Source organism: Dermochelys coriacea, chromosome 2 (genome assembly GCF_009764565.3).
Source record: "Dermochelys coriacea isolate rDerCor1 chromosome 2, rDerCor1.pri.v4, whole genome shotgun sequence".
Taxonomy (NCBI): Eukaryota; Metazoa; Chordata; order Testudines; family Dermochelyidae; genus Dermochelys; species Dermochelys coriacea.
The window spans coordinates 43,869,571-43,883,878 of NC_050069.1; the positions used below are offsets into that span (position 1 = coordinate 43,869,571).

The 14,308-nt window shown below is 41.8% G+C and overlaps 1 protein-coding gene across 7 annotated transcripts in view; it reads right to left on the reverse strand.

Annotated features, from left to right (window-relative positions):
* DPY19L4 (dpy-19 like 4) overlaps window positions 1-11,154 on the reverse strand; it is a 45,243-nt gene extending 34,089 nt beyond the window's left edge. For 2 of the 7 annotated variants that reach the window (XR_006278716.1, XM_043507601.1), the window contains exons 1-5: window positions 9,474-9,883; window positions 6,991-7,098; window positions 4,973-5,097; window positions 3,232-3,322; window positions 2,053-2,174 (exon numbers count right to left, since the gene is read on the reverse strand). Coding sequence is in view for 6 of the 7 variants with exons in the window: in XM_043507601.1 (XP_043363536.1) it covers window positions 2,053-2,174; window positions 3,232-3,322; window positions 4,973-5,097; window positions 6,991-7,098; window positions 9,474-9,486 (459 nt within the window). In the remaining variant the exon portion in view is untranslated. Of the gene's footprint in view, window positions 1-2,052; window positions 2,175-3,231; window positions 3,323-4,972; window positions 5,098-6,990; window positions 7,099-9,304; window positions 9,436-9,473; window positions 9,884-10,267; window positions 10,926-10,963 lie in introns of those variants that run through there. The other 5 variants (XM_038391221.2, XM_043507598.1, XM_038391222.2 and 2 more) reach the window with 5 other exon arrangements.
* Between the last annotated feature and the right edge of the window lie 3,154 nt (window positions 11,155-14,308).

Sequence of the window (14,308 nt, forward strand, 5' to 3'; positions counted from 1 at the left end):
GGATTTCACATTGAACAGTTTGATAACATCTTACTGCAGTGAGATTTTAAGTATATAGGCCTCTTGAAAAGAGGGAGTTTAAAGGAGGAACTTTGATAAAGCGAAGGCATGGCAGATGAGGTTACAGATGAGATTCCAGGATCAAGGGAGCATATAGAAAAAGAAACGAGAGTGGAAGACAGTATACAGTCATGCAGCTTGGGCAGAACAAAGTAGGGAGGAGAAGGGGAGTGGAAAGAGAAAAAAAGACTTGTCTAAAGTGTAAATATTTTGCCATTTTACCTATACTGATTAACCTCTCCCCATGCCCCCCCCCCCAAAAGCATAGAGGGAGGCAAGTCTACACTACAAAGTTTTGTCAACATAGCTATTTTGGTCAGGGCTGTGAAAAAACCCACAGCCCCTAGCCAACACAGCTATGCCAGCAAAACCCCAGTGCAGATGCAGCAATGTCGACGGAAGAGCGCTTCTGTCCACAAAATGTTCAGGGAGGTGTGATGTTACTATGCCAACAGAAAAACACCTTCTGCTGGCATAAGCTGTGTCTACACTAGGGAGCTTGTCTGGTATAGCTATACTGGCAAAGCATTTGTACTGTAGGCCAGGCCACAGTTATATCAGTATAAAAATGCTTATACCAGTATACTTTGTTCCAGTTTGGGAACCAAAATAAGCTATGTTGGTATAAGGCACTTTTAAACCAGTATAGCTGCATCAAATTAGATGTTTTACTGAATGGAACCCCCCCTCCCACCAATCAACAGTTATGATGATAAAACTTTCAAGTATAGACCTGCTCAAAATAGAAGCTGGCTAGGCTGTGCAGGGCCTTCTAGCTTTCACTGAAGAAACAATTTAAATCAGTAGGGTAGAATTAGATTTCAAAGTCCTTTCCAAAACATTATTTAATCCTCCCTTTGTGAAGTAAGCCTGACTTACTAAATTGTGATTTGCCCAAGGTCACATGGGATATGTCTACAATAAACTTCTGTAAACATACAAATTGACTGTGAATTAACTCAAGGGGTTAACATATGTAAAGACTAGCATGGACACTCCCCACACTTTTGAAACAGGCAACAAAAGTAAAGAACAAACAGCACTAAGGGTATGGCTACACTTGCAGATGTAGAGCACTTTGAGTTAAACCAGACTTCGTAGAGCACAGTAAGGAAAGTGCTAAAATCTGTCCACATCGGCAGCTTCAAACGCACTGGCATGGCCACGTTTGCGGCACTTGCAGCAGCATTGGGAGCAGTGCATTATGGGCAACTATCCCAGCATGCAATTGACTGCAACACTTTTTAAATGGGGGTGGGTTGGAGTGTGTCAGGAAGTGTGTTGTCTGTATGTGGGGGGAGAGAGAGTGGGTTTTTGGGGGGCTGAAAGCATATCAGCGTACTGTCTTGTAAGTTCAGACAGCAGCAGACCTCCCCTTCCTCCCCGCCTCTCTCTCTCTCTCTCTCTCTCTCTCTCTCTCACACACACACACACACACACACACACAGCATTCCACAATAACGGCTTGCTTTGTCTCAGAGCCGGCTGTCAGAAACAGAGCTTTAAAGGGCATATCTGCATTCCTAGGCGAGTTCAAAACAATGACAAGAGTGGCCACTTGACTTACGGGGATTATGGGATGTTTCCGGAGGCTGATCAGAGCGCAGTAATACAACAACTCGTTCACACTGACACCCGGATGTTTCAGCCACTACGCAACAAGCATTAATCTTCTCGCAGAGGTGGAGTACCAGGAGTGCTCTAGCCGTGGAATCAGAACGCTTTATGTGCCTTGCCAGTGTGGACGGGGAGCGAGCTCAGGCACCCAGGGCTGCTTTAATGCACTCTAACTTGCAAGTGTAGCCAAGCCCTAAGTAAAGAAGTCTAGCATAGACAAGCCCAGAGAGCCTGTCAGAGACTGGATTAGAGCTCAAGAGACCCTGGATCCCAGTGTTACGCTCAGACCACATCCTTTCAACACACATAGCAAACAAAACTTCATACCCATATTATATTGTAAATATAAAAGCAAAGCAGAAGAGATACACATACTTCGCTACCAGATGCTTGATATAAAACACTGGCAATCAACTCTGGATACAATGTCATTTGCTGCACTGCATTTATAGTCCTCAGCGATACAGTTTTATTGTTGTGTGTCAGCTCATAAACACCTGAGGGCAGAAAAGATTTTTTCTAAAATCACTTATCCTGCTTGTAGGAATGACAGCAATAGTGGTGTAAAAGCAGGATAGCAGTAGATCAGACTATTAAGACTACTGACTGATACATCCACACCTAATTTAAAAGGAAGAAGAAAGGATGGTGCTAGATGCAACCTCACCCTGATTATTTTGAGGAAGTCAGCATTAAGTTATTTCCCTTTATAAATATCTGTTGAGCTACTCTTTAAAATTTAGATTCCAAGTTCATTGCCTAAAGCTTAAATAGTCTATTCAGTTCCTAGTATACAGCATGATTTTTTAAACTGTTCACTTGATGCAATTTATCCTTCCCAAACAATGGAATTTGGTGTATACTTTCTTAATCACATTTTGAGGTTAACATGAAAATCAGAAAGGGAAAAACCACTGAGAAATTAAAGATCATCCACATCTTTAAAAAACAAAAAAAACAAAACGGCATGTATATTTATAAATAAACAAACATGCATGGATAAATTCCAGAAGACAGGGCAGCTACTTCACAAATGGGGATCAGAATTTATATATATACAGTTCAGTGTCAGATGAAGATTCATTTCAATTAACACCATTAGTGATAATGGTGGCTCAAAGGAATCCATAGGGTAGATAAGAGCTTATTTTGTGGCAAAGATCTCAAAGTGTTCGGTCAGCCATGAGATTCTTAATGATTCTGACCCTTATGCCTATATAGGAGTCTAAAACCAAATTTCTTAGTCTACAAGAGTGTTTGACTGTCTCAAAGAGGAAAAAGGACTTTTCAAGGTTAATGAATAAATGTAAACTAATCTAAAAGATTGTTTAAAATTACAGAACATAGTCAACAACTATGCTTCTCCGACAACAACACAACTAAAGCAAGACTCTCCACTGCACATGTATCTCCCTTTGGGAAGAGGATGAGAAAACAAACAACACATGTATTGTTATGTTGCTTAATGTACTACTGGAAGGAACTCGGATATTCTGGTGATGAGCACAGTATAAAAACCTATGTGGAAGTGACTCGAATAAAAGTTTGTCATACCTCTTTCAAAGGAAGGAGCCTTTAGCAGTTCTTTATAAAATGAGTAATAAATGGCACTGTCACCCTGAAATGTAATTTCTCGTTCAAGTTCCTAGAAGAAAATAAAATAATTAAATATATATTTACCTCCTATAATTTCTTCTTCTAAAAAACCACATTTTCAGATAGGCTAGTTTCGTAATACAGCATATGGATATGAATCCACATCTTCAAAATATTAATCTTCACTGCACCCCATCATGTATGTATTGTTACCTATAATGTACAGGTCCTGAAACCGACACTGAGAACCAAAGCGACTTGCCTAAAACCACATGGTAAAATCAGTCAGACTAAGCTCGGCCAAGCTCTGTCCTCCCACCACTACAGCTGCTCTAGCAGCTCTCAGGAATTCCCAGTGCAGTGCCCACTGTTGCTACTATGGTGACATGGGCCTAGTTTTACAATGTTCATATTCAGATATTATTTTGAAATGCAGCCAAAAATTTTTTGAGCAATGCAAGTGACACAAGAGAAATGGTAATTTTCAGTTTGGATCTCAGCAAAACCTGAACTAAATTCCACAGGATAAAGAAAAGACACTTCTCTAACCCAGGGGCTTTTCTCATGCAAAATTTTAGAGACTTGCTCCAAACAACACAGGTGTTAAAGCATCTCAAAAAGAGGTCACAAGAATCTTATAATAGAAAGCCTTAAGCAACCTAAATATAGAGGTTGCAACCAGCTGTCCGTACAAGGCTTTGCAGGGACAGCTTAAAAATCAACCATCAACATCATGGTTTCCAAATATTTGTGGGTCTATTACATCTAGAACAGATCTTATATAGTATAGCACCTTTTGCCAACATCACGCAGGTAAAACGCATCATATGGGTATAACTCACCCCTTAAAACTTCTAGGTTGTTTTGGCCATAAAGAATGTTTTCTCAACAAGACAAGATGTATAAAACCTAGTTAGTGTATTGATGTTGTCAAAACAAGAACACAAGATGGAAACCAGCAAAGCTTGTTTAGATGATTACATACTAAAATATATACACAAGGTATAACAGCTCTTCTCATTAGTATAGTGCTTTGCAAATATTAACTACTAATGAATCCAAAATGTCTGTAAAAAAAAAAAAAAGCATTATCTCCTTTTTACATATGGGAAAACAGGAACACATGAATAATATGCTCAAGACACAGGGCGAGCTGGGGGTCAGCTCTGGCATTAAAACCCAAGAAGTTTCTAATGTTTAGCAGCAGAGAGTTTGCAATCTAAATGAGCGAGAATACAGCATCCACTAGAATGGGACGCGGGAAGAACAGACATACATTACATCCACCATTATGTGGTTACTTAGTTTAGGCATATGTACATGTGGGTGGCTCCATTTTAGGATTTTTTTTTTTTTTAAATAGTGCATACTGTAGGCACTGCTGCAGAAGTCAGTTTATGTAGGCATTGCTACAGAAGTCAGTTTTCAGGAGTGATATGAATGAGCTGAGGGTGTTCGAACCATAAAGAGCAGGACAGAAAATGGGATGAAGACATATGTTAGAGGAGACGAGGGAAATTAAGACTGGCATTATTGGCAGAAAGGATACAAAGGAGAGACCTTGTCACAGATGTAAGCAAAGGCTACATGATTTAGGGATTTGAAAGCAGGAACAAGAAGTTTGAACCTGACATCCTGATTAATGGGGAGAATTAAAAATACAACATGACATTATTTCAGAACTATTCTACTTTTTTACCTGCCTGCTGGAAAACCAGAATTTACGTTCATGGTATGTTGAGAGGTACACAGCATACATCATCCCACTAGTGACAGCTGCGACACAGCCAAAGAAAAGCTTTGCAAAACGTTGAAATAAGACATCTGTAAAAGAATATTAAAAAGCAAAAATACTCCAGAGAAATATAGTACTTTTGTTAATGTGCCAACTTTTTTTTTTTTTTTTAAATTTCACATGACTAGTTTACTTACAATTCAGCAAGTTAAGGCCCTTAAAATTAACCTAATATTTCATTGCAGACACATGAAGAAACCATATAGCAGAGTTGCATTCCTCGAAATGGAGTTTTATTCCTCAGTCCTCTCTAATGCTGAATTTATTTCATAGATAAATACCTACACAACATGCCAAAAATTTACCCCTGTATTAACAATCATGATTTCTGAAACAATCTAGTGAAGGAAATACATCCTAGAGAAAACCAGACTGAACTTTGGATTTTATTACACACACTGTAATAGATGTATACAGGCAACAGAAGGTAACATTCATTAGCTCTCAAGAAAATTGCCACCAATACTTTAACATTACTGTTTCCTTTTTCTTCTTCATGAGTGATAGGAAAGAGCTACTTTGGAATTCACAGATTTATTTAATTCAATCAGCAGCCATTTCAACTCTAGCTCCCTCTATTTTGTATTCAAAATGTTTAAGGGTCTGTAACAAACTTATTGAACTGCCCATACATAAAACAACAAAAGCTTTTAGTTGTTCCATTTCTTAAAAATCTAGAACTATTTTAGTTCCTCTATTCCTGCTGCAGAACTATCAATTCAACCATCCTAATTTATAAGCTACTAGAACAGTGGTGGGCAAACTTTTTGGCCAGAGGGCTACATCGGGGTTGCGAAAGGATATGGAGGACTGGGTAGGGAAGGCTGTGCCTCCCCAAACAGCTTGGCCCCTGTCCCCTATCCACCCCCCCCACTTCCCGCCCCCCTCAGACTCCCCGACCCATCCAACCTCCGCTACTCCTTGACCCCTGACCACCCCCTCCCAGGATCCCATCCCTAACTGCCCCCCCGGGACCCCACCCCCTATCCAACCCCCCCTACTCCCTGTCCCCTGACTGCCCCGACCCCTATCCACACCCCTTCCCCCGGACAGGCCCCCCGACCCATTCAACCCCCCCCACACTCCTTGTCCCCTGAGCGCCCCCTCCCAGGATCCCCATCCCTAACTGCCCCCCAGGACCCCACCCCCTATACAACGCCCCCTGCTCCCTGTCCCTCCCTCCCAGGACCCCCCCCGAGACCCCAGGACCCCACCCCCTATCCAACCCCCCCTGCTCCCTGTCTTCTGACTGCCATCCCGCCCCGAACCTCTGCCCCATCCAACCACCCCCTGTCCCCTGACTGCCCCCCAGGACTGCCTGCCCCTATCCAACCCCCCCTGCCCCCTTACCATGCCACTCAGAGCGGCAGGACAGGCTTATTGGAAAGCCTGGGAGGTGGGCAGGCGCAAGCCGCATGGCGGAGTAGCTGCAAGGGAGGGAGGAAAGTGGCAGAGGGGCCGGGGGTATCGCCTCCCCAGCTGAGAGCTCAGGGGCCGGGCAGGACGGTCCTGTGGGCCAGATGTGGCCCGCAGGCCGTAGTTCGCCTACCTCTGTACTAGAAAATTCCAGACTCCATTAAAGGATGCAAGTTTGTACAAATACACACACACACATAAATTTAATGGCGTGTTTTGTTTTTAAAACAGGCAAAAAAAGAAGTGCAACTTTAAGCAGAGATCTTCTATAATAAGAAATGCAATTTGCACATTGCAAAAAATTGAAACAATCAAGCACTATCATTTTACTTCATGATATACAAAGTTTCACCACAAGTAGATTGTAGGGCATGTGCGTATTTTTTTAATCATCCAAAGAATCTCTTTCAAACTAATTATTCTATAGAAACATAATTCCATACAATTTACATAGTTTAATAAGAACAATAAAAAATGAGAAGTTAACAGAAAATGCTGCAGCTTACATTTTGGCGATCTTCCCAGGTTTGGGTTTTCTTTGTTTCTCTCATCTGGAGCCATTTTGTCAGTTTCTGTGCTATTTTGCTTCTTTCTTTGTCGCAGGTCTTCTGCCCCTTAAGATATTCCCAGAAGTTATTGCAATATATAGTATCATTTCTAAGAAATCTACACAGCAGTTATTGTTACTGACGCAACCTCATATGTAGTATATTCAATAAAAATCCCATTAAACAAAAATGTGTTAAATCAACTTTCTACCTTTATATGGAATATATAACTAACATACAAGAGGGCAATACATGAGATCCATCATGAAATCCTTTCGAGAATGCATTAAAGTTTGCTTTGGGGATTGTGATATCACTAGAACCCATACTGAAAGTTTGTTAGTTTATTTCATAGTTACTTTGGCATATAATGAAGAAAATGGGTTGTCTAAATTAATGGATATAGACATGATTCTGTTCTCACACTGCTTTTTACATTGGTGTAACTTCATTGACTTGTGATTTACATTAGCGTAAGTTAGATCAGCATCAGGCCCACATTGCTTTTTTAAAAGAACTGCCTGTTACTGCTACTTGTATATAGTTAAGATTTTAAAAGATAAAGATGAATAGTGATGACCTTTTAACTTCCAAATCTACTCAGATTAAACCCATACATGCTAATTTAACCAAGAATTCATATAGTCAAAAAAACCAGTCATTTAATGAAGGCACATAGTAAGATTATAGGCCTGTTTCTGCTCTCATTATTTTCCGTAGAATCCATAATGTTTTCCAAAAATAAAGTCTAAGCCCCCACCCTGATTTTACATTCATAGATATTAAGACCACAAGGGAACATTTTTATGAATCCAGTTTGACCTATTGCATAAGATAGGCCACAGAATTTCATCCAGTAACTAGGGGCTCAATCAGAGCATCTCTTCTAAAAAGCCATCCAATCTTAATTTAAAAAGACATCAATCTTTACATCCTATGGTAAAACTTTACAATTGTTAATTATTTTCACTGCTAAAAAATTGCAGTTATTTACAGTTTAAGTTCGTCTAGCTTCAGTTTCCAGTCATTAGACCTAAAAGTACAGGAAAAGGATATAACATACAAATAGATGGTTCAAATTGGTGTCTGGCCTATTAGGAAATATGTTTTAAAAACACGTTTTAAAATATATTTTCAGTAAAATATATAGATTATCCCTAACCACACACAATCTATCTATAATCTGACAGTCTTTTTTGTACTCAATGCAAATTTTCCATCTACTTCAATGGGAGCAGGTTTGAGAATATGATTGACAAAATAAATCTCTAGAGCGCTTAAATTTGATGATGGTGGCATGGTATAAAAATCCAAATAAATATAGATGGAGTTAGTTCCCATCTTGCTCTAAAGAGATTAAAAAAAGTTAGATACTAATGTTAAAAACTCAGTGCATTAGAACAGATACATAATTTACGTTTATACAATATGAAAAAGTAAAATCTACATGTAAGAGTTTATTGATATTTTGTGTGCATTTTAGAAGGAAAGCTTAGATGCCTTACTCTGTCATACTAGCTATTATCAAATCAATATCAGTAGGCTACCACTGCAGCTAGTGCCTACATATATATATTTCTGACAAACAAACAATCTAAATTTTAATGATAACAGATGCTTGCAGTAAACTCTGAATTTATCAGTAATCACAGAAAAATCCCAAAAGAAATAACTTAAAACTTCCATTTCTGATATAAATACAGATCAGTTCACAAAATGATCTGGACATTGGTTTTTTGGATTGCTCAACAGCTAACAAAATCAATAAACAAAATATACAAGTATGCTATTTCTGTTTGATTTACAGTTGTTTCAGTTCTTAAACAAGAAAGAAATGTTGTTTCCACTTCTGTAAATCCTTTTAATTAAGTGAAATGAAAGTCAAACAAGGTGACAACTAAAAATAAGTCCAGGATTTTGATTTTATGACACAGCCTCTAGTTCAGAGATTCTCAAACTTTTGTACTGGTGACCCCTTCCACATAGCAAGCCTCTAAGTGCGACCGCAGCTTAGAAATTAAAAATATTTTTTTATATATTTAACACCATTATGAATGCTGTAGGCAAAGCAGGGTTTGGGGTGGAGACTGACAGCTCACAACCCCCCACATAACCCCATGACCCCCTGAGAGGTCCCGACCCCCAATTTGAGAACCCCTGCTCTAGTTCTTCATCTCCAGCAACTTCTCATCTTAAACGACCACTTCATAGTGTTCCAAGGTTCCCAGTACAATTGTCTTCAACTTTTAGTTAAAGACCTCCTCTGTTCGACTTCCTGATATGCCTGTGCAGAAAGTAAGGCTTCACTTTAATTGTTTATAAAATGATGTTGGGTTAAATTCATTTATAATTCAGAATTATTTGAACCTTTTACATGTGCAATGCTGAGATTACAGATTTGACAACTGTATAAAAACTTCTGGATATTCAGCACCACGTACCAAGACAATGCATTTTTGGATACTTTCATGCAACAGCAACGACCAGCAGACAGTAATCATCAAGGTTTTCTGGTTTATCCTAAAAACTATGAAATTATATGCAATTAGATCTCTGTGTTGGATCCTCATGTTCACTTGGAGTGCCATAGATTTTACGGGTTCACCAATCCAGGTGCAGTTGCAGGATTGGGACGATGAAGTGTTTCTGTAGGAGCTAAAATAACTTACAAGAGGACAATGTCAACTTAACTCATGTTATGAAACTGACTAGATTTCAACAGTAGCTTCAGGAGCCAGCACAACACTTAAAACTCCCTACCAACTTCTGTGATTTTACAAGATTTTCTGGTTCTTTTATTTTTGGGGGGTGAGAAGAAGGGTTATACCTACATAAGCAACAATGGAAAACTGACCATGCACAGAGTGATTTCAAAACACAAAATAATTTGGGGAAAAAAATTATTTCTCTCTCTCTCTAGTCTTTCAAGTAGAGTAATACTTCAACCACAGTAGTAAATTTATTTTATTTTTAAAATGGCAGCATCCTGACAAGAATAGTCCCATGTTTCTAATACAAGACTCATCCCAATTTAGGAACATCTGGATACGGTATCATTGTTCTCTGGCTCCAGAAGTGCCACAGGTTTTTTTCCCCATAAAATCAGTATTTGCAATTATAGAAATTTCCCATTTACAGAACTTGTAGAAATCCAGGTTTCAGAGTAGCAGCCGTGTTAGTCTGTATTCGCAAGAAGAAAAGGAGGACTTGTAAATCCAGTAATTGTAAGCATTACCATTGTTTCATCTAGTGTGGTTTAGAGTAAAAGGAAAATAGCATGGAGTAGGTGGATTTGTGATCAGTAAGCCACTGCAGAGCACACAGGAGCGAAGACAGCGGCACAGATCTGCAACTAGTAAAGCAACAAGTGGTCTGTAGGGCAGCAGACTTGGACGCCCGCGAAGTTTAGCTTCGTCTTCGCACCTCGCAGGGTGACGACGAGATCCTCCAACGGGTGCAAAACGAAGCAAGGGTGCAGGCTCATGGAGCCACTTAAAAGCCTCGTGATATGTAGTGAAACGCGAATGTTTAACAACACACGAAGGCGAGCCCGGAGCAGGCAACCCGGGGCGCCCATTGACACCCTGCTCCGGCCATTGAACGTGACGCGATCGGCTGCGCTGCCGTTTTCACGGTCACCTGCGACCGACATCAGCGGGGCAACCCCACCCCGCCCATCCAACGGCCAGCGGCCCCCACAGCGAGCGCAGGCCGCCGCCGCCGCGGACCGGACCCGCTCCGGGCACTTCACGGCCGCGTCAAACAGGGGCGACGCACGAGCAGCCCCCGTTGTCACTGGGCCCCCGCCCCCGCCCCCGCCCCGCGGCTCCTAACGCCCGCCTGGCAGAGCCCCAGCCCCTCCCCCCGGCCACGGCCGGCCTAGCGCCCCGGGGAAGGATGATACGGGGGCACACGCCATGAAGCTCCTCACCTTCCTCCATCGCCAGCCTCCGGCCGAGCCGCCGGGGCTCCCGCCTGCTCCTCCTGCCGCCCTCACGGTCCCCGCGGCCTCTCCTCCCTGGGGTCCCGGGAGCGGATCGGCTCAAACACACAAGCAACGGCGGCCGCTCCTCCCTTCCTGCTGCTCCTGGTGTCGTCGGCGCCGCCTCAGGGGGAACCCTTGTCTCAGGGAGCGGGGAGCTGGCCGGAGCACACAAGTGCAAGTACCGAGGCAATTTGGGTCTCAAATCACTTCCGGTATGATGGGGCGGGGCGGGAACATAATGATGCTCACACAGTTTCCACTCCCATGGGTGCAACTTCATTTTCCGCTCGTCTGTCCTGCCTAAAGCTCTGAGACTCACCCACACCCTCAGAGGGCCAAAGCCAATAGGGTGCTGAGTGAACAAGCCACAAGCTCTCAGATATCACCATGGCTTAAAATCATGTGTGGTTTTTTTCCAGATATATACACTGGGTTTCTTTTTATTTGCATCCTAGGTTCTGCATCTTCAGGATGTATTTGGGTTGTGTTTTCAAGCTATTCTCAGCAACACCAGAGCTAGAAATGTACTTTAAAAACAAAGCAGAAGGAGAGATTCTCGTGCATTCACATAACTCCAGGATCTGGGGCTTCAAGAAAACACCACATATCATGTGACTTGTAATAAAAATCACAAGCCTTGACAACATTGTAACTAGAAAGCAGTTTCAATATCCCCTTCCCCGAGATGGCAATTCCACAATAAACAAGGCTAAAAACCAGGGCTGCATTGTCACCTCCTCTGCACTTAGCACAGCCCTGACTTCATATGTCCCATAGGCATACAGAAAGCACAGGCTCTTCTAAGTTGGGTGAAGGGCATCATTCTTCAAATCCTGTTCTTCATAAAGATATGGATCAAGGCAATCCAGGCCGTTTCCACATCCCAGACAAGGGCCTTAGGGCCCTGCCTCTGCTATGGCTACCCTTTGCTACAACCAGCAACTGGGTAATGATTATCAAAGCTCAGCTTAGATGGCCAGGTCATGTTATCAGAACAGGTGGGGAAAGACTCCTGGCAAAAGTCCTCTATGGTGAACTGAGACTCAGAAAACGCAGGAAGGGTGGTCAACATAAATGCTTCAAAGACATCCTTCAGCAGAATCTCAATTCATGTGGCATAAACATTCATAACTTCCAAGGACAGACTTGAATGGAGAGCAGCTATCAATAAAGGTTGTAAACACGTTGAGAAAGGCAGATATGCAAAACTGATTGAAAAAAGGGCCTTGTATCATTGCAAGTCTTCAGTGGGAGCCTATACATTCCTATGCAACATCTGCTCATGACATTGCTCCTCACAGGGTAGACTATACCACCAAAAGAAAACACACAGATGCTGTGATGGCATTGTTGGATATGACGGACAGCCATACATTTTGCTTTGGGTGGTTGTGACATAGGCACCCTTATGGGGAGTTGCCTCCTGTCAAAACAGCAGAGGGTCCTCTATGGGTACTGTAATGCTAGTAACTGGCCATCTCTGAAGGCTCTGCTAAAGTGGCATAAGAGCCTTCAACACAGAGCTTTCTGTCCCAGGGAGCGTGGGGGTGGTATTCTCCTTAGTGGTCTCTATTCCATGGGACTGAGATCACAGCTTTCTTTGTAGGTCTTTTTGCTCCACCGGAGTATACAGCCTTATGCTACAGGCTGTACATGATGATGTCACTGTAATGTCTTCACATGACTTCAGAGCTGTGTCACAGAGACCCCATGACAAAAGGTCCCCAATATTTTGGGAACAGCTCTCACTTCAAACTGACAAACTCATTACACCAAACACATTTCTTGAACGGTAATTATTCATAAGGGATATCATGTGACATGTCTTCAGAAAGCTTGTAATTTCTCCAGACTTATAACCATTGTGAGATGTATGTATGGGTAATATTAAAGAGCAATGTATTTATAGTGAAAGTGTACTTGATGGACTTGGGGTAGAAATTAATCACCAAGGGGTAATGTGCCTCGAGAATGACTCATTTAAGCAAGAAGGAGTTGTAACCCTTCCCTAATTAGCTGGCAAGGTAAGGCAAGGCTTAGTTGATCATCCTTGCTCCCTCCCAAAACTATCAATGGCAAACCATCAGAGGCACTATCAAACAATCAAAACCTCTTAGAGGTGAAAAAGAAACATAACGACGACAGAGAGAGCTGTGCCATGGTCATGAATAGAAACAAAAGACTTATAGCAGAGTGTATTCCTTCTCTGACGAAATACCTTGGGAAGCAAGGGTGCTTTCATTAACATTTTGGATCCTGGTTATTGAGAAACCAGCCAGCTCTGCAACAGAGACTGAACTTGTGTGGAAAATCTACTTTATTACATAGGGAAGGTAACTATTGATAAGTGTAGACGCAGGATCACATTTTATGATTTTGCTTTGTATTGTTACCACTTGTTTCCACCACTCTCTCATTTCTAGTTATATCTTTAGTCTTATTTAAATAAACCTTATTTTGTTTTATCATAAATGCTCACAAGTGCCATGTGGTTTATAGGAGCAGTGGTTTAAAGTAAAACTGTAAACGGGTGCACTGCACTGGAATTTCTGTGAGTAGCCAGTGTCAAGGACTGGCTATCACAGGGGAGTGATTTAAGGTAGCTTGGATATTGGGGTGCATCTATTGTTAACCTGCAAGGCAAAATTAGGGCCCAGAGGAGAGTGCTTGAAAGACTGATGGTGCCAGGAAGCTGATGTAATGCTGACAGATCCCAGTTGTCGGCAGGCAGGATTGAACCTGGGACTTCTAGAGTTTAGCGAATGAGCCTCTACCACATGAGCTAAAAACCAACTGCCTGTTAGTTAAGGCTGTAGAACAGACTCATTTTATCTCTTTCTGTGTGGTCTCGATGCCACCAGATGGGACAGAACATCACACCCAGGTGGTGTGTGGGTTACACTGGCACCTAGCTAGCACAAAAAAAGACTCTTTTGCTTGAGGTGGGATAACAAGTTGACTCACAGGCTTGGGTACCCCAAGAACCATCACAGGAGTCATATGCATGGGCCTACTGTGGCTAGTGGTTAATCCAGCCCTGATCCCCACCAATGGTGTTTCCATGTCTTTGTGCATTTGCACCATTATCTCCTGTATTGTGTATTAATTCAGTTATAAGGTCTTCCATTCAAGAGCTTGTCATTCTACAAGTACTGTAGAAGAGCATAGTGGTCATTTTCACCACTCCATGGATAATATTAAGATGAGAAAAAATATGGGTTACTTTCGTTGATGAAGGTCCTAAGTTCTATTCCTGTTGATGAGCTGGGGGATGCAGCCATGGATTCATTA